Source organism: Cornus florida, unplaced genomic scaffold (genome assembly GCF_030987335.1).
Source record: "Cornus florida cultivar Cherokee Brave unplaced genomic scaffold, ASM3098733v1 CherokeeBrave_3.0.0_Hap2_Chr02, whole genome shotgun sequence".
Classification (NCBI taxonomy): domain Eukaryota; kingdom Viridiplantae; phylum Streptophyta; class Magnoliopsida; order Cornales; family Cornaceae; genus Cornus; species Cornus florida.
In genome coordinates, this window is record NW_026775572.1 from 95,813,372 (window position 1) to 95,834,538 (window position 21,167).

Genomic DNA, 21,167 nt, shown 5'->3' on the forward strand with positions numbered 1-21,167 from the left:
CGCCGACGAAGCTCCGGCCAACGGAAAAACGCCGAAAAAATTCCAAAAAATCCGGAAAAATCCCAGAAAATTAAATTAAGCCTAAAAAAATTCCCGAAAAATTCCAGAAAATTACTGAAGCATAATTTAACCCTTTCGGACCCTCTTGAAGCTTCATAGCATCCTTTGATGAATATTACATGGCTTTAATAAAAACTTACAATTTGAAATACAATGGAAAAAATTAAATTACATCATTGAATTTTCAAACGGCTAAAACAAAGCCTTAATTACATTCATCCAAAAATAAAATTACATTCTATATACCTATAAGTTTCATCCATGGCCCAAACACACATCATCATCCATTCACAATTATACATACATCATCATGTATTAATATATATCAATATAATAAATCATACATCAACATATATCAATAATTTTATATCTGTATATATAATTTGGATCCATGAATATGATTTTTATAAACACATGTTCTCTAGTAATGAATCAAACCATGTGCTCTGATACCACTGTTGGGAAACGTGCAAGCTTTTAAAATTTGTTGAGGGATTTGCAATCATAGATCTTGATTCATTACATGGAAACAAGTTTTATGCAAAGATAAATAAAAGATGATGCATAATTCAATAAACAGATTGAATACTTACATCAAAGGTCTGAGTAAACCTTTTGAACTTTCCTCTAAAGTGAATGTTCTCACTTATTGTAGATCCCTTTAGCAAGATCCTTTCTCCTTCTTTTTGATTATTATCTTCCCTTTAAGAATCACCAATATGCCTTGATGAATGACCTTGGAATCTAGACTGGTGGTAGCCTCCTTTAGAAGAGAAAACAAAACCCTAAAATCTAGAGAGAGAAAGTGTATTCCTTTTTCTTGTTCTCAAAGTCACCCCTAAAATATACATGAACTCATGTATATATAGGCAAAATAAAAATAAGAATAAGGAAACAATAAATCATTATCCATCTCTAATTCAACTTTCTCAATCCTAACATGACTCCAATATCAACTTGGGCTATTGGTGAGAATCCTTTTGGGCTTACTATTTTCTTGGCTCCCATAAATTAATAATTGGTCCGGTCCATTAAACCATGAACCCAATTCAATTAATTCATAAATTAATTTCTACTCCACTAAAAGAAATTAATTGCACTCCAATTAAATAGTAAATAACCTCTAAGTCAATGTTGCACTTTGACCCCTCTATACTTAATTATTTATCGGATAATTAAAGCCATCAATCCGACAACATAATTAATATAATTATTTTGTTACCTTTGATTATTTCCGGCTCAATCACAATAAAATATTTATTTGACAAAAAATAATAATAATTTATTAAATAAATATATATAGAAAACATTTGTCTAAAACATACGAAGGCCTTCGAATTTAATTTGTGATCAACCATAATCAAAACAAAATAAATACAAATAGCACTGATGCAAATATTGAGAATATAGACCTCTAATTATTAATTACATAACTACCCAAAGTGTCGATCTAAGGATCCCGAGGTATCGGTCGAACAAATCAAAGTAATTATTAATTAATAAAAGAGTCTATACTTCTCTCATGCTTGAGAGTCAAAAGCCATGACTGTGATAGAGAGCAATTGCATACGACAGCTCTCACAATATATCTCAATCTATCGTGGACTCGGTTTAAGTCTTAACTAATTAAATGTCTATCCATAATTACCGACTTTAAATCATTTATGATTACTAATTTATAACATAGTATTAATTGCCATTACATACATTTAAATATATTTTGTAATCAAGTGGACACAATCAATTCCATAATGAATCGAACAAATAATACATTCCATTCACTAATTGTATAATGCTTTAATAATAATATCCAGATAAGAAACCATGACTTTTACAATCCAAAATTAGAATTTGCTATGCTAGGGCACACATATCCTAACACCATTGGGATCACCACATCCTTCCAGGAGCAGAGCTACCATTCTCAGAGCCGTAACGAGCATCAGTCTACTGATGACTCGAGATTGCATCATCAGGATGACCCAGTCATTCCTGACACTCAGGCTCAGCCAAACAGTCTAGGGGATCGTATTTAGACATTAGAGGACACAGTCCTCTCCCTTAGAGCAGATGCGACCACTCTCCACACGGATGTCATGACAGGGCTGCAGGACATTTTTAAATATATCCAGGGTTCACACCCCGCCAAACCGTCATCTTCTTCCTGACCTCTTTCTTTATCTCATATATGTACTTGTCTTCTTAAACTATTATTTTGATATAACTCCATTTTTGCGGCCAGTCTGTTGGCCTTATTACTATGATGTACATTATATTTTTATTATTCTTATATATTATGGATGTTTTGATACAATATTGACATATCTGTTGATGATCACTACAACAAATAAGGGTTTCAGCAGCGGTCTAAACTGCCTGTGTAAGGTACAAAAACCGCCAGTAATACCTTTGCCGGCGATTTTACCAAACTGCCGGTATAGTCACCGCTGGTAAGTTTCATCGGCGGTTTTTATGTAACTGCCGGGTTTGAAATCATTATCGGCGGTCTAATAAAACCGCCGGTGAAAGTTTAATTAACGGCGTTTTCGTCTGCCGGTGTATTTTAAATAAACTGTCATTATAACTGTGTATTCCGACACTTTGAAATGCCGGTAATGTATAATTTTTTTCTTTTTAGGGGCATTTTAAATCGTCGGTGTATTGTAAGTGAACTGTAAATTTTTTTTCTTTTGGGGCATTTTAAACCGCCGGTAATGTGTTAATTTTTTTTTTTTTAAAAATATTATTTTCTAATTTAATTTACATATTAACAAATATTTCATTTTGTTCCCTGTTCAATGAAATCAAATATAATTTACCAATCACAACACATCCAACAACTTAAATTTGATATGTAACATAGAACGAAGAAAATTACATTAAAATTCAATAACATTCCATGACATCTAAGTTTCGTTTCAAAATGTCAAGTGCTAATAAAAGGTTCAAAGGGAAATCATTCAAAATAAAACATCAACATTTCATTGAGAATTTGAGTGAGACTATGCGAGGGCCTTGAAAATAAATGGTTCAATTTCATCTCTCGTCTTCCTTCAAATTGCCCTACATACATTTTAAATAAAAGCCATGAAACAAAGAATAATAATTCAGACAATTAAATGTATGGTTAAAATAAAATGATAATTAAAATCTATAATGCTCACCAAGGATGAAATTCCATGACCAAAAATAAAGTTTAAGGATCACCAAGTGTAGTAGTTGAGGAGCCTGGTACCTTCACAATAAAATATAACTTTATTATGCACCTTCATAATAGAATATAATTATAAATATATTAGGACTTATAATATTTATATAGTAAAATGTTTACAAGGGTACAATAACAAAATTATTTATCTGTACATTAGAATTTTGGTTTTCAATATGACGCAAAATCATAACCATCTTTGCATTCAAAGCTTCATATTTTTCATCATACTCGACACACATTTTGTCCACTTTCTCATTCATTTCTGCACGAGCAACATGTGCCTCTTCCTCTACTTGTGAGGTCCTCCTTATCAGCTCCGCTTTCCTAGGAGATGGCCCCCAAAGACTAGTAGGTGTAGGCCCCAAGCCATACATCCGAACACGGCCCCTTCTTTCTTCTCCCCTAACTTGGGCATAAAAATCGTGGGGTGAAGGTTCATTTGGGTTAGAAGGCTGAGTTGTAGCAAGCTCTTCTAGTTGTGTCTGCATACATAGAATGGATAAGGAAACACAAAAAGATATAAAATATCAAATATAATAAATTTTAGTACTCATATTTTACACTTAATCAAAGTAGAAAATAAATAATTGAAGGTCTAAAAAAATTCTTACAATCATTTTGGCAGCATGTTTATCACTAGCTTTGCCATCCTTCTTGCTCTTATGTGTTGCGCAAAATAGTTGAGCACGAGTTGGCGCCTTCCCTGATTCCAACTTCATCTGTTTTTTTTTTTTTTTTTTTTTTTTTTTAATATATATATATATATATATATATATATCTTATTATAATTACACCGCAATGATGTATAATAAATTGTGTGACATACAAGTGATTAACTTCATAAAAAATCCAACTTAACCTTTTCAGCCTTCCGCACATAACTCATTGTCCCAGTTGTGTGCAGCATTGTTTGCTTAGAGCGATTTACTTCATTTTGTTGGCTTTGTTTCTAAAACAAAGGAATAAGAAAGTATATATTAGCCTCTTAAATTGTAAACACACACATGTTATATATGAGCTAATTAGATTAATCCTTATTTTTAAACAAATGTTATATATGTTACAGGTAAAGTGAACACTAACTATGAAAAATTCAGTAGGATGTCTAACAACTAAATGATTCAACATTCTCAAAATTGAAGAGTGCACCGTAAAATTCAAGGATTGATTTCAGACATCCAGTTCCAAAAAACAAATATACTAGAAAACAAAATGAAAAAAATAAAAAAAATTGTTGCATTGTTGCATACATACCAAACACTGAATATGCAAATACACTTTAAATGAAAGGAGATAAGAGACCAGCCCAAGGGACACTGCTTGTGCAGGGGTAAAAGTTAAGCTTCTTGTTTTTTTTCTTTTTTTTTTTTTCTTTTTTTTTTTAAAGTTAAAGGTTAATATATTAAATAATAAAAGATTACATTATAGCCCAAAGTAGTATAGCTCATGTTTCTGGGCACTTTGTGCCCAATACCTCAACCAGTCCAGTTGAGTTTAGGTCTCAGAAATTTTACTCAATCTTGTCTTTTCTAATTGAGTTTGGGTTCTTGTTTTTATCAAAGTTTCAATAGAAGCAGCAAAATAAAAAAAAACTAAAATTTTCTAGTATTCAACTAAAATTTTCTAATATTCAACTAAAATTTTCTGAATATGTGGCCTCTCACATATACTAGTATTCAACTAAAATTTTCTCGTCAGTTCTGTTAAGAGTACAATTTTTTGGGAGCTCAGATTCAGGAATTCAAGAATTGAGTGTAATTGTTATGAAGCAAAAATTGACTTACATTTGAAGGTAAAAACTTAGCTTGCCAAGCATAACAAGTGGCCAGCTATAATTCCACTTTGATTATCCAATTTATCCTGCTTTTTTTGTTCTAAGCCTCTAAGGTAAGGGGTAAATCTTCTATTTCAAGCATCCATAAATTTTCAAAATTCAATAATCAACCAGACCAATGAAATTATTTGGATCTTTCTGACATGACCAATCCTCAAGTTACCAGTAGTATACTGTGAAAGTGGTTTCTGAAACCTCAAGTAACCTCCCTCCCATTCCCTCTGGTTCAACTACTAAGTACGATGTGAAATATTAACCAGGTAAGCATTTAAATCTAAGTCCACCAGGAAAGCTCTTTTGAACGCAATTCAATGATGCATCACTGTTTTATTCAAACAGATCTTAAAGGTGGTTATATCTTATGGAATTACTTTAATATACATGAAACATTGTAGCAAAGTGCAATACACCCAAAACACAAGCAGACATCATCAAATTCAAAGCTAGGATCAGTGGAATATTTAATTTAAATCAATATTAGAGTAATATTAATATAAAAATTAGGGAGATTCCTTGCTAGATTGTTTTGCTTCTTAGGTGGTAGGAGCAACATCATTCCTCATAGTTTGTGCTACTTTCTGCCTAGTGTGCAGGATACTTCCATCTGCAGTTTTTTAGTTGGCTATAACTAAACGATAAAAATCAAAATATAAATGATTTGTCACTTAAGAACCAGGTTTAAACAATACATTGGAAACAAAGATATTCAGAAGATAAAGCATAACTACCTTTTCTCCGGCACAGAGGGGTCTAAAGAGAGGGAGAGGAAGTGAAACCTAGCATGTCTGCATAAGAGACGATAATGAACATGAGCTTAAAACTGATCCAAGATCTCTTTCAACCAAGAGATCAATCACTTCATGTCTCCAGCAAAACGTTGTAAAGTTGATCCTTTTATACTCACATTGTTGGAGCAACAAAGATCTCTACTGGCACTCTAGTCTTGGAAAAAGTTCTATGGATAACCTCTATAACATTCTTTTCCAAGATGGTGATTATTCCAATGGAAAAGCTCAATAATCTTATAAGTAACGTTTGAAAGATGGAAGGCATATTGGATATCTCTACGTCTATATTTACTGATTTACTATTCATGCATTCGCTTTAAAGTCCTAACTCAAAACTCAAGTAATCTTCGGTAGACAGTTCAGGAGCTTATGGTAACATTAAATGCGTCATCCTTGTTTTGTATCAGCTTCATTTTTGGGATGGGGTGGAGAATGTTATCATTTATTCTCATAGTTATCTTTAAATCTTATTCCATATGTGCTTGACTGGGCCACTACTCTTATTCCACTATCTTACCATTTTCTCTACTCATTTAGGTCGATTAAGACTTGAATAAAATCAGTACGGTTTGTGATACTAATGGATATTTCATATTACTTGCTAAATCATGTGTCCTTGTTCAACTGCTCATTGCAATTGTGTGTAGATAAGACCAGGTTATAAGTTGGAATTACCAGAAAAATCATGTCATTTTTTGTCCATAAACTGGCCTACTGCTCCTAGTTCATATGAATATTCTTCTATTCTGGATTTATAGTGTAAGGTTTGTTAGTTTTAACTTAAGTTTTTCGCAATTCAAAAGATTTAATTCGCAGTGGATGTGTCGATCCCTCTCCTACTGCACATGATAATGTTCTATTTTTAAAACATTGCAAAACACAATCTTTCTCCAGTTTAAAACCATTACTATTAATTTCATCTCGAAATGTGATTGACTATATTTATAAATGTCTAGTATCTTAATCTCGGAAACATGGCATTGACTGTCAAACTACTATTTTCAGGAAAGACAACAGAATAATGTCATTCGACATATATATAGATCTGTTAAAACGTGATTAGCAGAGATATTGCATCCAAGCTCTCAATAGCAAAAACATAGTATCCCAAAATCATGTTGAGAAGGGTTTAAGAATGTAACAGACATTGTTTTAAGAGAGTGATGCAAATAGACTTTAAAAAAACTAGAATGAATTGCTAGAAACTGACTAGAAAAAAATAGTAGAAACTAACTAGAAAAAAATGCTAGAAATCATTCAACAACCAAATCAAGCAACCAAACAGCAACCTCGAACCACCAATTCAGCCACCCATAGCAATCAACACCCGAATTCGAACTCCAACAACCAAATCAAGCAACCAAACAGCAACCCCGAACCACCAATTCACATGTCCTCTTTAATTATCCATTTGTAAATAAGTATTATCCAATTTTAAATACACATTAGATAGGAATATACCTATATACATGGAATGATAAATCTAATATTATTAAATAACAATATGAATTACCTGTGCTGCCTCTGTATGCCAATATCTAATGAGATAATCCCATTGGTCCTCCTCAACACTTGGTGGTGGGTTTGCATATCGTTGTTCATCTGTACGCCAAATTTTATAATAGTTACTTTTAATCTCACTCTTCCAATCTCTCCATTTATGCCAAGGGATGATAATGTCCAATCTTTTGAGATTTCTTCTACTACAAACTTGCCTTGCATATAAAAGATAAATAAATAAAGAATCGAGTAATTCAAATATTTTTTTATTAACTCTTGAAATGAAATGTGTATACAAGTGAAATCAGTCAGTCAAAGATGTGAAGAGTCGAAAAAATTTACCCGGACCATTGTCCACATGTCCTCTTTAACTATTTCAGGGACTTTCCTCCAATTTTTATAGTTCAAGGGAGCTGCACGACCATTACGGGCAATTGTGCCCAAATAATTAGCGAAATTTTTTTCATCGGCTCCATTAGGCTGTCCATGCTCATTCACACTGTAAAATGGTATAATAATAAATAAGCCATCGATTTTGGACCAAATAAGTAGGAATACATTGTTGCCACACACACACCCAAAAAAAACAATAATAATAAATAAGCCAACAACAACAACAAGAAGTGGCTTCACTTGCATGCATTTCCTAAAACCTTCTAGTCATTCAATGCCATCATTTAAATAAAGTCACCTTAATGGTATCTGGCCATTCTTTTTGGTGTCATGTTGTAGCACATTTGCGCAGCGTGTGGGGCAGTGGTCTTAACTCATTGCTTTCAGTAGTCCCCACGTCCTCTTCTTGTGAACCATGGGAACTATGGGACTACGAATTTGAACCCTGAGAAAGTCCTTCATGCAATTCTAATTCCAAGTTTGTTGTTGCCTTACGTTTCATTATGTTCCTGCATAAAGTTAACAAACCTTTGTTGCCATGTTTATTCAAGCTGGCAGTTAAGATGAAATGTAGGCTGAAAATATCTTCAAAAACATCAAAATTTGGAAAAGTAACACACTTGAGAACAATTACAATATGCAAGAAGGAATATAAATTTACTTAAGTATGATACTACCACAATTTTATTTGTTTTAGGACAATAACAATTTGACATATGTTAAAAAAATAAAATAAATAACTAATATTATGTATACTCTTTTTACTTACCAAGTTATAAGAAAATGAGTAAGGGAGGGAGATATGGAAAAAAAAAAAATCGTAATATTCCATAAGCACGAAGCCAAAAAAAAAAAAGATGAAAATAAGAAAATGCAACATTATTTGCAACATTTAAGAAAAAATTATCATCATTCTAAGTATGTTATTCATCCGGAATATCTTCTTTGTCCGTGTTTGCTGATGAAGACTTATCAACCATTGTTCCAGGCACATCAACTCTATCCCAATGAATGTGATCATCAGTTGCATCCGAGTGTAGAGAACTAAATGGTTGCTCAAATCCATAGGTCTCAATATCATCTTCAAGAATATCATATAAATCACGAGGTTTTGTCCCTATAACAACATGCCAATCTGTATCAACTGAGTCTTGAACATAAAACACTTGCTCAGCCTGAGATGCTAAAATGAATGGTTCGTCAGTTCGCATTACACGTGAAAAATTAACGAGTGTAAACCCAAAATCATCCTCCTTTATCCCTCTACCCTTAGAGAGTACATCAAACCAATCACACTTGAACAATACAACCTTCCTTTCCTCATTGTAGTCCAACTCAATGATGTCAGTCAATAATCCAAAGTAATGAACATTTCCTGCAATAGGATTTTGATCACTGGCTCTTGCATAACTAGATGTGTGTGCTTTTAAAACAACACCACTATTTTGGGTCTTCCTCTAATTATCACGATCTCTAACATTAAACTTAAACCCATTAATCATGAACGACTTAAATCGTTTGGAAAGGACATTAGGACCCCGAGCTAGCCATCTAATCTCATTAGGGATAGGATCCTCCGTATTCCGCAGCTGTATTTTCAAAGATGTAAGTTTTACAATAAAGTAAATAGCATATATAATATAAAATTTAATTAACCTTTCTATGTGTACATACTTACACATTCATTAAACCACTTATGAAATGATAGATGAGACATTGATTGTATTTGTCGTGGCTTTAAATTCCGTTGCCTTCTCTTAAGAAATTTCTTATGCTTTCTGTAATGGAAAAATATCATACTCTATATGTTATATTGTTAACAACAAATAAATAATAATAATAATAATAATAACAACTAGGTCAAATATTGGAAACTTTTAACTTACTCAATGAATTATGTAGCTCCGTCGTAGTTAAATAACACATACCGATGAGCTTGTGTTTAACAATCATCATCTAAAGCAATCATCTCCTGTATTCCTAAGCCACGACCTCTAGGGCCAAAAGTAGACATCTCTTCTCCATCATCAAGGTTGTCATCATTCCTTGAGGGCCTATTGAACCTTGTCTCCATGTTTGCTAGGTATCTTGAACAAAAATTTAAGCATTCCTCAGCTAAATACCCTTCTGCAATTGAACCCTCTGGGCGACTTCTATTGCGCACATAATTTTTTAAGGTTAAAAGATACCTGATAGGATACAACAAAAAAATGAGAAGTATTTGCAATATTTAGTGGGGAAAAAAGCCTACGAAAATAGTGCAAAAAAGTTAAACCTCTCAAATGTATACATCCAACGATATTGCACTGGTCCTGCAATCTTTGCTTCCTGAGCTAAGTGAATTGATAAGTGGACCATCACATCAAAAAAGGATGGTGGGAATATCATTTCCAATTTACAAAGTGTTAAAGCAATCTTATTTTGCAAATTGTCCAACTCAGCCAGTATGAGAGTTTTTGAACATAATTCCTCATAAAAGTTACTCAACTCAACAAGTGTAATTCTTTGGCAATAGCTTGCGAATGGATACTGGTAATAGTTGTTGCATTAGGATGTGGGAATCATGGCTCTTCAAACCGCTAATTTTACGCTCTTTCAATTTCACACAACATGATATGTTAGCTGCATATCCATCTGGAACTTTAACTTTTTTCAACACCCGACAAAAGGTTTTCTTTTCAAGTGGAGAAAATGTGTAACTTGCCGAAAGCAAATAATATTTGTTTGCACCACGTTCCTGGGGGTGAAGTGAATGCCTTATTTGCATCTCCTGCAAGTCGAGTCTTGATTTTAAACCATCCTTTCCTCGACCAGATTCATTCATCAAAGTATAAAGTACATTATTGCATATATTCTTCTCAATATGCATCACATCAAGATTATGACGAATAAGAAGGTGCTCCCAATAAGGCAATTCAAAAAATATACTCTTCTTCCTCCAATTGAATATTTGATTTTCATCCACTTGTGCAGTATTCCCCTTGCCATCATCCACTTTTCCAAATGCTGGAAAGCTAATGCCCTCTAGTTCATGTAGCACTTCTGTTCCAGATAATATAGGTGGTGCACACCTAGTCTCTTCTGTTCCATCAAAAGCTGCTTTATTGCGTCTGAATCTATGACATTGCTCAACAAAATGCCTATAGCCTATATAACAAATTTTTTTGCTATGCTTTAACCTACAAGAACAAGTGTCTTTAAGACAAACTGGATAAGCCAAATACCCCTTTGTACTCCAACTAGATAAGTTTGCAAAAGCAGGAAAGTCACTTATAGTCCACAATAACGCTGCATGCATGCGAAACATCCCTTTTCTCGACGTATCATAGGTAGCCACCCCTTCAACCCACAATTCCTTTAATTCTTCTATCAAGGGCTGCAAATATACATCAGTATCATTTCCAGGACCATTAGGACCAGGGATTAAGGTGGACAGTATGAAAAAAGGTTGTTTCATGCACATCCACCCTGGCAAGTTGTATACAGCAAGAACAACGGGCCACGTACTATGTGCAATACTCATAGTCCTGAATGGGTTGAAACCGTCTGATGCTAGGCCAAGTCTAATATTTCTAGAATCCCTAGCAAACTCTGGATACTTATTGTCAAAATGATCCCACGCTAGAGAGTCAGCAGGATGTCTTAACTTTCCATCTTTTATGCGTTCTTCCTCATGCCATCGCATATCTGAAGTTGTCTTATTTGACATGAACAACCGTTGAATTCTTGACTTAAGAGGGAAATACCTTATAACTTTGGCTGGAATTTTTGTCTTTTTTGATGGCGGTGATGTACTTGTATTGCCCTCAGAATGAGTGTCAAAATCCTTCCACCTAGACTTGCCACATTTATGACATGTTTCATCATTAGCATGCTCCTTCCAATACAACATACAATCAAAGGGACATGCATCAATCTTGTCATACTTGAGACCTAAGTCACTAATTATCTTTTTTGTCTCGTAAAAAGATTTTGGCAGTGTTTCACCTTCTGGTAGTACATCTTTCAAAAACATTAGCAACTCACTAAATGATTTATCAGTCCAATGATGCAAAGTTTTCAACAAATATAGTTTCACTATAAAAGATAGCTTCGTAAAGTTTTTACAACCAGGATATAGATCTGTTTTTCCATCATCTAGAAGCTTGAAAAACTTATCTGCCCCTTCATTAGGGCCCCGATGATACTCATTTTCCCAATCAGCTTGTTCACCCATTTCATTTTGAATTCCAAAACCCTCATATAAGAGTTCGTGCATGTCATCATTATTTACGTTAGAGTCGATATGCTCGTATGAGGTGTCCCCATCATTATGCCTAGAAGACGAAGGTAATCGTTCTCCAAGATAAATCTAATTTGTGTATGTATTGATAAACCCATTCCACATCAAGTCATCCAAAACTTCTTGCCTTATTTTCTTGATACAATTCCAACACTTGTTACATGGACAATATATGCATCCACTCTGCCCAACTCGCTCAAATGCAGTATCTAGAAATTGTTCAACTCCATTCGAGTATGTAGTACTTATCCTATTTGTATAGTAAGAAAGATAAAGTCAAAATGAATTTATCGTAAATATCTAAACTAAGATGAGAATTAAGCTTTATAATATATATATATATATATATATATATATAAAAAAATTAAGGAGACTAAAATTTAAAGTACCTTGAGTCCGTAATCCAACTTCTATCCATTATGATAGATTATGTAACCTAGTAAAACAAAGAACATATGAATCTCAAAACTTTGTCAGTCAACTTCTTTGAATATTTTATAATATAATAATTTGTGTTCAAATGCTATCTATGAATATGATATCAAGAATTATTATGGAGAAGAACAAAAGTCTAAGGGTGTTGACAAGCCTTACCAAGATATAGTCAAAGAAGCATCCGAACTCTGGAAAAAAATGAGTGCTAAGGAGAAGGAGCCTTATGAGGCAGCCTACTTGAAAGAATTGGAAATCTTTAGGAAGGATCAAAAGGTAATGTCTTATTAGATACCACAAAGTAACATTCAATTTGATAGTTATTAAAATTTAGCTTTTCTATTTGTGTTCACATGAAATAGTTGTTTTTTTTTTTTTTTTGATAAGTCTAAGGGTGTTTTTTCACATGTAATTGCTTGGGGGTATTGTGTTGCCTAGGTGTGAGGGGCTGGATAGATTTTCTAAAGAAAGATTCATCTTTTTATACTTCACCAGGTCTCTATCGGACTTTGACTTGTTTGAAATTCAGCTTCTCTTTCTTTTCTTTTTCTATAGAACTTTTGTGCATTTCTGCTATTTTATTTCCCCTCTATTCTCTTCCCCTTGGTAGCTCATCTCTTCTTCTTTTTGTCTCCTTCATAATTTGTTGGTCTGTCATTTTTTTTTCTTCTGTTTTTTATAGTACTTAATTGTCACTGCACATGTAATTCGTATTCTAATTGCATCATTTGAATCCTATTGATGTGTTTCTATGTAAAAATATCAATTAGAGATTTTGATCAAATAATTTTTTATAACAGTAAATCATCTATAAAATACAATTTTTTGCTTTCCACTATAAGTTTTCTGCACCAACTCATTGTAAAGCAAGATAAGCCTTAAAAACCTGCGTTTTATTTATTTATATTTCCACAACAATTGAAGGCACATAAAATAATTGGTGAAGAGAATCGATCATGTGTGAGAACAGATAATATTTTACACTTGGGAACCCATTATATATAAACCCCAACCCCCTCTCTCAAATTTCACAAAATTGGACTGAGAAATAATGCACAAAATCTGATGGAGATGGACAATACTTCCTATGCATGGAGTTTTCCACAAAATACTCCTATTGCAAATGCTGAGCTTATATGATACTATTTTTTATACTGAAATTCATACTCTAAAGTATAAATGACATCCTAAACCTGTCCATCAAAAAGGGAAATGGGTTCAAACTATAGGGAAAACCATTCTTGAAGCAAGAAAAACAAGCCAGCTAAATTTATTCCAAACTCCTGAATGTCTTCACATATACTGCTCTACCCACCTACCATCTCTGAAACTTCCAAAAGTAGAATCCTGTATATAAGTGAATATGTGCCTCATGTGGTACACTGTGTCTTTCTTTTATTCCCTAGTCAAAATTTGTACCATAGAAACAATTTCATTGTGGAAAATGACACAAGTTACCATAGGTTTTTAAATCCGACTGAATGTGTAATCATAGATCTTCCAAAAAACCGATTCAGCCCAATTATTATCCAATCTCATATATCTTCCAACCGATTCACAAAAGTCATTACAATTATACCTTCACCTCACAGCAAAATGCTACCCACCTAGGAATCAATGCTATATCTTTTACTAAACCCTTCCTTTTTAAAATTAAGAAAACTGGGGGCATCTTTCACAACAAGTGTTATTGAATGCCATAATCATCTAAGAAAAATACAAGTATCAAATGAAATTAGAACCCAATTAGCACCATGGCAACAGGAACTGTAAAAAGAGAACTCACCCCAGATCTTTGTATCCCGAACTGACCACCATAATCCAGATCTTCATCCACCAAAACTCAGATCTTTGCCGCCCGCCCAGACCACTACTACCGAGATCTTCGTCGAGCGCCACCAACCGCACCACCGCTGATTATCGTGACAACGTGAGTGAACAAGCAGCTTGAAGATGGGACTCTAGGCTTCTGTAATCTTCTCCCAATATTAGCTAAGTTTAACCTCGCCCCTTGAAAATGTAATAAATAATAAAAAAAGATTAAAATATCTAAGCCCAAAACTACATCATTTATCTCGTTTCTTATTAGCAGGGCACGCAAATCTCATTTTATATTTATCGGCAGTGAAATAAAAAACACCGGCAAAAACAATATAAACAGCACCAATTTTTTGAACGCCGAAACAAACATTATTTTTTTCGGCATTTAAATGTAAAACGCCATAATAACCACATATTTTCTGACGTTTTGTTACAAACTGCCGGAAATTACTGTACAACGGCATTTTCCCTTAAACTGCCGGTATTTGTAAAATATCACCGGCAGACATAAAAAGACGGCCAGTAAAACCCATATTTGTTGCAGTGGATTGACTCCATTATCAGGTGCATTAGAGTAACTTCAGTAAGAGAATGTAACTCATATTTTTCAAGACCACCTTTATCCCTCTCTCTCTCTTTCATTTACTGTCCCACTTACACTTACAAGCCTACTGTGCACTATTATTATCTCATTTGTTATTTGATGAGGTTTTGTTCCAATGGCAACTTTTCAGGACCACGGTTAATCCCAAGTTTAGAGAGGTTATACCACCCACTTTGGATACTTGTGTCCCGGCCATTCATCGCCATAGTTGCATTGGTATACTCTTTCCTCTTTCTTTTGTTCTCATTGCACATTGAAGACATTGTGTCGTTTAAGTTTGGGGCTAATGTGTGTTCTTTGCTTTTAATGCAATATTTTGAGTATGACTTGTGTATTTGAGGGATTTTCTATGATTGGTCCAAGACTAGCTATGATTTTGATCTTTTGAGGCCTATATTGCTTAAAATTTAAAAATTGTTTGACTTGAGAGTCCAATATTCCTTGTATGCCTTGTGGATGCTATTTAGGAGTAAATTTTTCGAAAGATTGATATCTTGCTTGCATTAGGGGTCCACATTATCATCATTTTGTGATTGTCTTGAGATTCACTCTAGGATTCTACATTAGCACAGGCGCACAATAGTATTCATTTGTCGGGTACATGCTTTGTTGATTATTGATTTGGTTATATCCCTATTGAGCTAGTAATGCATTGAAAGCTTTCATTCTTAACAAATGTAGATAACAAACCCTTTTCATTAAGTAGCCGGGATTCTAGCCTCATCAAGCACTGAATTTCTCGCGCTGAAAGGTGGAGGGCCCAAACTGTGATACCCCCGGATTTTCAGATGCGGGTAAGCCAGGCACACGCCCGAACACCAGAGGATATAAAAAACAAATGGCAATAATTGAACACAGAATACAGTTATAATAAATAGGAATAAATAAAATTGCTAAAAGAAAACTAAAACGATCCTTTAATGAAAACCTCATAATAAACTTTCATATATAAGAACTATTCTGGTACATCCAAAACCTCCAAAACAAATACAACTCGGGAATCCATCTGGTGGACCCCTATTCAAAACCCAACTGAAGATAAACTAAACTGTTAGTCACTAATTAACTCTAGAGGGGGGGTGAATAGAGTTAAGGGCCAATTTTTTGCAATTTAAAAATATTAAATCTAACAAACTATTAAGCACGGAGAAACTGAAATATTCAAGCAGTGTATGGCATAAGTATAAGAGAGATAGAGATGAGAGATTGCAAATTATGACTCGGCGATTTAGAGAGGTTCGGAAACTCCTACTCCTCGACTCAAGGTCCCCCTTGAGACTTCCCAAAATCACTAGAGCTTCTCCTTAATGGTGGAGAGCAAACCTTCAATTGAAGCAAGACCTTGCTTTTCTTCCTTGCTAAGAGAACACCCTTCTCCTAGACTTTCTTTTGGGTCACACCTAACTTGGAATAGAAATGAATTGTACAATAAATCTCTCAAAGATAGAAGTACACAATTCTGCTCACGACTATAGTAAAGATGAATATATATATGAAGCTCAGAATTACTACAGTAGAATGAAATGTAAGAGAGGAAATGAAAGCAGAGGGAATGAAAGCTCAACAAATGTTTCTTTAATGCTTTTCAAGAATGGTAGAATGCTCTTTATAATAGTGTAATTTTTGATGCAGACCAACTTCTGTATTTATAGAAAAACAATGGTCAATATAGCTGTTGCAGGTGGTTGGAAAACAATAAATGAAAAAGTTTTCGTTGTAGATCAAAACCCTAGAAGGAGCCGGCTCTTGTAAACAAGAGGAGGCGGCTCCCTAGCCTTGAGAGCCGGCTCTCCTTTTTGGGAGCCTGCTCTTTGGATGGAAACTTCATTTTTCGTTGAAAGATAGCTTTGAGAGCCGTCTCTATTTGAAATGGAGCCTACTCTAATTTTCTGAGCCTTCTTTAGATTTGTAGAGCCTTCTCTACTTTTGTAAAGCCTTCTCTACTTTCCCCTGAGCCTTCTCTAATTTTTGTAGAGCCTTCTCTAGATTTGTAGAGCATTCTCTACTTTTGTAGAGCCTTCTCTACTTTCCTCTGAGCCTTCTCTAATTTTTGTAGAGCCTTCTCTACTTTTAGTAGGAGATTTAAAATGAATTCCAGTATGATGTAAGGCTCATATGAATGTGTTCAAAAACCTAATGAGCTAATTTTATGTTCTTTGAAAGATGAAATGAGAATGATATGCATGAATTGTAATTTTGAGCTTCAAAATATATTCATCTAAACTTTGACATTAAACCTTAAGCTCTCACCATCCTATCTACCATTTTCTTCATTTCTTGACCATGATCGTCTAGGCTTGATGAAGATTTGCTGAAAAGCTTGAATGATCTTTGAAGTCCGAGTTCTTCTTTAATTTCTTGCACTTTGATGCTTCTTTGAAATCATTGCTTGAGTGTTTGGAGTGCTTGAAATGGAACTTCTAACTCATCATTGAGGATTGAATGATTGATCAACTATACTTCACTCAATGAAAATATTAGTACATAAACATCATTAATGGTTTGTAATAATCAAAACATAAGATTGACCTTTAGATAAAATCCTTAGGTTAACATAAACTAAAAGAAATCCAAAACTAAATATAAATAGCAGTCCTATGCAGTCGGAAGAATGAGTGACCATCTCTGCTCAGCACGAACAAGCTCTAAGATTGGAACCATCCGATACCTGAAAAATAATAGTGGGTCAAGCCCACGAACAAGTTTTATCATAGCTACAATCCAAACAAAGACCCGATACGCAGATACATCCTAGATATCTCAACAATATCTATCTAATTCATACATATATATATCCACACTAAGGGACATTCACTGGACTACATAGGGGGGCTTAGCTTGAATAAAAGGTAACATATAAAACGTACCTGAGTGGGCATGAGTACCTAAGCCTAACAAGGTACACCTCAACCTATCATAACCAGCTACGCATTTTTTTGCATATATGCACCCTAACCATCGACCCTGAGACTCAAGCTCATATCGTGGTAGCATAAATATATATATTTAAAGTTCGTCCAAAATCAAAGTATGTAATTAAATTGTTCATTGATCTGACATAAGATTAACTAATCTAGTTAGTCACTCAACTTATTCAGTTAATCTGACTTAACCACAAATAACCAATCATCCAGTAAGTCACTCAACTTTATGTAGCTGATCTGACTTAAGTATAAGTAAGACTTATTTTATAATCCATTCTTGTAATGACCTGGATTTTCACGGATATTTTTTTTCTGTTGTCTTTCCTTTCTGAGTTCAGTTCCTCTTCGCTTAGTGTTGTCTCGAGTGCTCTATAGTGATTTCCGAGACTTTTTTCTGTGGATTGACAACTTACTTTGAGGACCGAGTCGTTTCCACATTTTTCGTTTTTCGACACTATTTACTTTTCGTCTTTTTCCCAATTTCATCCTTTTCCCTATTTTGTCTTTTCCCCGTTTGACACTTTGTTGGCATGACCACACTTCTTGTGTTCGAAGTTGGTTTTTGATTTCATGTATCTCCATCTTGAGTGGTTTCCACAAAATACGTATCTTTACTTTTGCAAGAAAGTACTCTGGTTGCTCCCGGTGTCCATAGCGGCATGGATGCAAAGTTCTTTGAAATTATTTTCTTTTCTTGGGGTGTTTTTCGTAAATATCTTTTGAAGATATTTTATTTCAGGGGTTTTTAAGAAAATATTTTTGGAAGATATTTTCATTCTGGGCCATTAGTGCAGTTTTCACTTTTTGGAAGGGCCATTGTGCAATTAACGAAAGTTATTGCTAAATGCCTTGTTTTGAGCCTGGATCCTCGTACGGGATTCATTTTCACATTTCGTCGAGTCGTGTACTCTTAGAAATTCCTTCTGGTCATTGTTTTCCAATTTTAGGGTTTCTGGCCTCGGTTAGCGTCAAACTTGTTTAGGGCATAACTTTCTATTCGGGACTCGGTTTTTGACGCCGTTTCTTCCGTTATTCATATTTTCTCATTTTGAATCTTTTTGGTTCATAGATTTTTTTCATTTGAGCACTTCTGCTCAAATTTCACTTTTTCGGACCCAGCGGGGCCCGTTCGGGGCACTTTTTGAGATTTTTATAAAAGGGAGGTGAGATATTTTATTTTTTCATCTTCCCTACTCTCTTGCACGACCTGAAGTTTCCATGGTAGCCCAAGGGAGGCTGCCACATTCTCTCTCCTCTTTTGAGCTTCATTCCTTCGTCAGAACATAGAAGGGCCTTTGCGTTTAGTATACTGGTTGACTACACGCTTCTTTCACCCTTATTAGAACCCATTTCAGACCAGTCTTTGAGTTTGGGTTTGAAGTCAAGTTGTGATTTTGATGGCGCTTCCTTGGGGGTTATGTGCACGGTGTAGTCCTCGACAAAACCTAGAAGTTTCGTCGGATTCGGAGCTGTTTCCATTTGGTGGCTTTTGAGATTTTCATCTCAAATTGGTTTTTGGAGACAATTTATGACTAGGACTGGTCCTTCCTTTTGCTTAGACACTGTAGGACACGATGTCCATAGGGTTCATTGTTGCATCATTTTATCTTTTGCAGTTTCGTTTACTACCATGTTAGTAGTATGATTTATGATGTTGTGATGCATGAGTAGATGGAGGTGTATCCACATTTGCCTTCTTGTTGTGTGGCATTAGCATGCCTTCCTTATATGCTTAGAGATGCCATACTGTTATTATGCTTTAATGACATGCTTTTGTGCTTACGTGGAGACGTGTTGCATGTACCTTTGATTTTTATCGATGTGAGTAGATTTCTTTCTGGTAGTAGTATTCCTTGTCACATGCATGACTTCCAGGTTTGGGTTCCCTTTTGTTTCTCCTCAGTCACACGTAGTGTCTATGTGGGTTTCCGTAAGAGTTTCGTTGTGAGATTCCTTGTAGAGGAGTTATCACATTTGTTCCATCTTGAGCTGTCCTCTTCCCTAAGGTGGGAAGGATGCTCCATTTTCGTGTTTGTTATATCGACACTTGTAGGAGGATAGGGTTTCTTCTCTTTTCTTGGTTCATGTTAAGGACTTTACAAAGAGTGAGTCTCTTCTTTTCGTTGCGTTGTACACAGTTCTTGGTTGGTTGGTCCGTGAGGATCACCATTGTTGTTTTGAGTCCTTAGTGAGGATTTGATGGATTTTGGTCGACTTACTTCCATATAGGGGGTGAAGTCTTTGACCTTGTTGTCTTTCATTTTAGAGATGGGGTTGTGGTGTTGTCCTTTTTAGGACTGGTGGTTCCCTTTCTTTCGTGTCTTCCTCAGGGAGTTTTTGCTGTGGTTGTTGACGAAATTGTGGTGCTCGGAGTGAGTTCATTGGTGTGAGATCATTTTATGGGGACTTGTGTCCATATCATTGAGGATTTGTTTGATTGTGAGGTGAGCTCGATGCTCTTTTGAGAATGTCTTTTAGAGACTTGTTTCCGTTTTGGAGGTCTGGATGTGGTTAACTTTTAGGAGGAGTTTTGGAGGATCGCTATTGGATATGGCTTGTTGTGGAGTTTCTCGTCTTAGTTATAACTAGGCATGGTTTTGAGGAATCGTAGTTCTAGTGGTTGTTTATGGATCGATAGAAATTGAGGAATTTTGATTTAGCTTGGTGTTGCCAAGCATGGTTTTGAGAGATTCATCTTGTGACCTTAGTTGTTGGCATTTTGATGTGTGTGCCACTTAGTGGATTTGTATTTTGAGGATTTAGTTATCCGTGGTAGGGATGTGGATCTGATATTTGATTACGGTGTAGTCTTGTAGTTGATCTGTTTCATGGAGATATGAAGGACTTTCGATGAAATGTCTTATTGTGAGGTTCGTTTTGATTTCTGTAGGCGTTGATTTGCTTGTCCGGTTTTGGATTCCTGATTAATGTTGTTAATAGTGGTATTTTGAGACATTGGAGATGTTAGTTTTGTTATATTGAGGATTTAAGTCCTTAAGCATAGTGGTACCTATTCGTATTGCCGCATCGTTTTATTCGGTACCCTGATATGATACGTGGTTATCTTGGAGATCTTTTTGTGGTCGTTGTTGGATCGGTATGATGGTTCATCTAGAGGGATGTTTACGGTTGTTGTCTTCCGTTCCTTTGTCTCACCTTGGGTTCTGTGTGTGAGTTCCGACTTCTTGGGTGGCTATTTAGTCACTTTTCTTTTGAGAGGTTGTCCTGTCATTAGCACGTGGGTGCGAATGACATTGGTTTATACGTTGTCTTTCAGCTTTGGGATTGCTTTTGTATCGTGTTGTGTGGGATACTCGG

At 34.9% G+C, this 21,167-nt stretch overlaps 2 protein-coding genes across 4 annotated transcripts; both read right to left on the reverse strand.

Annotated features, from left to right (window-relative positions):
- Nucleotides 1-2,913: 2,913 nt before the first annotated feature.
- Nucleotides 2,914-9,620, reverse strand: LOC132295487 (uncharacterized). Of its 2 annotated transcripts, XR_009478498.1 has the most exons (8): nt 9,465-9,620; nt 8,085-8,295; nt 7,736-7,892; nt 7,407-7,608; nt 4,131-4,220; nt 3,883-3,990; nt 3,225-3,753; nt 2,914-3,123 (listed from the first exon to the last, which is right to left on the reverse strand). XR_009478498.1 is itself a non-coding variant. In XM_059793774.1 (6 exons), exons 2-5 carry the CDS (start codon nt 4,176-4,178, stop codon nt 3,257-3,259), a joined length of 525 nt encoding a protein of 174 aa, XP_059649757.1. In that variant the 5' UTR covers nt 4,179-4,220; nt 7,407-7,727; the 3' UTR covers nt 2,914-3,123; nt 3,225-3,256. The 2 variants fall into 2 exon arrangements, 1 of the variants encoding a protein (XP_059649757.1); XM_059793774.1 differs by lacking the exons at nt 7,736-7,892; nt 8,085-8,295; nt 9,465-9,620 and having other exon boundaries at nt 3,225-3,295; nt 3,424-3,753; nt 7,407-7,727.
- Nucleotides 9,621-9,981: 361 nt separating this feature from the next.
- LOC132295486 (uncharacterized) lies at nt 9,982-14,652 on the reverse strand. Of its 2 annotated transcripts, none has more exons than XM_059793772.1 (3): nt 14,287-14,652; nt 12,458-12,504; nt 9,982-12,318 (listed from the first exon to the last, which is right to left on the reverse strand). In XM_059793772.1, the coding sequence occupies exon 3, from the start codon at nt 12,042-12,044 to the stop codon at nt 10,275-10,277; it is 1,770 nt and encodes a 589-aa protein (XP_059649755.1). In that variant the 5' UTR covers nt 12,045-12,318; nt 12,458-12,504; nt 14,287-14,652; the 3' UTR covers nt 9,982-10,274. The 2 variants fall into 2 exon arrangements, with proteins under 2 accessions (XP_059649755.1, XP_059649756.1); XM_059793773.1 differs by lacking the exon at nt 14,287-14,652 and adding an exon at nt 12,663-14,280.
- Nucleotides 14,653-21,167: the final 6,515 nt, after the last annotated feature.

Coding starts and splice junctions, on each gene's coding strand:
- LOC132295487 (XM_059793774.1), bottom strand. CDS start 4,178: ATGCTGCACACAACTGGGACAATGAGTTATGTGCGGAAGGCTGAAAAG. Junction 3,991..4,130: donor ATGTGCGGAAGGCTGAAAAG/GTTAAGTTGGAT, acceptor AAAAAAAAACAG/ATGAAGTTGGAATCAGGGAA. Junction 3,754..3,882: donor AACATGCTGCCAAAATGATT/GTAAGAATTTTT, acceptor CTATGTATGCAG/ACACAACTAGAAGAGCTTGC.
- LOC132295486 (XM_059793772.1), bottom strand. CDS start 12,044: ATGCACGAACTCTTATATGAGGGTTTTGGAATTCAAAATGAAATGGGT.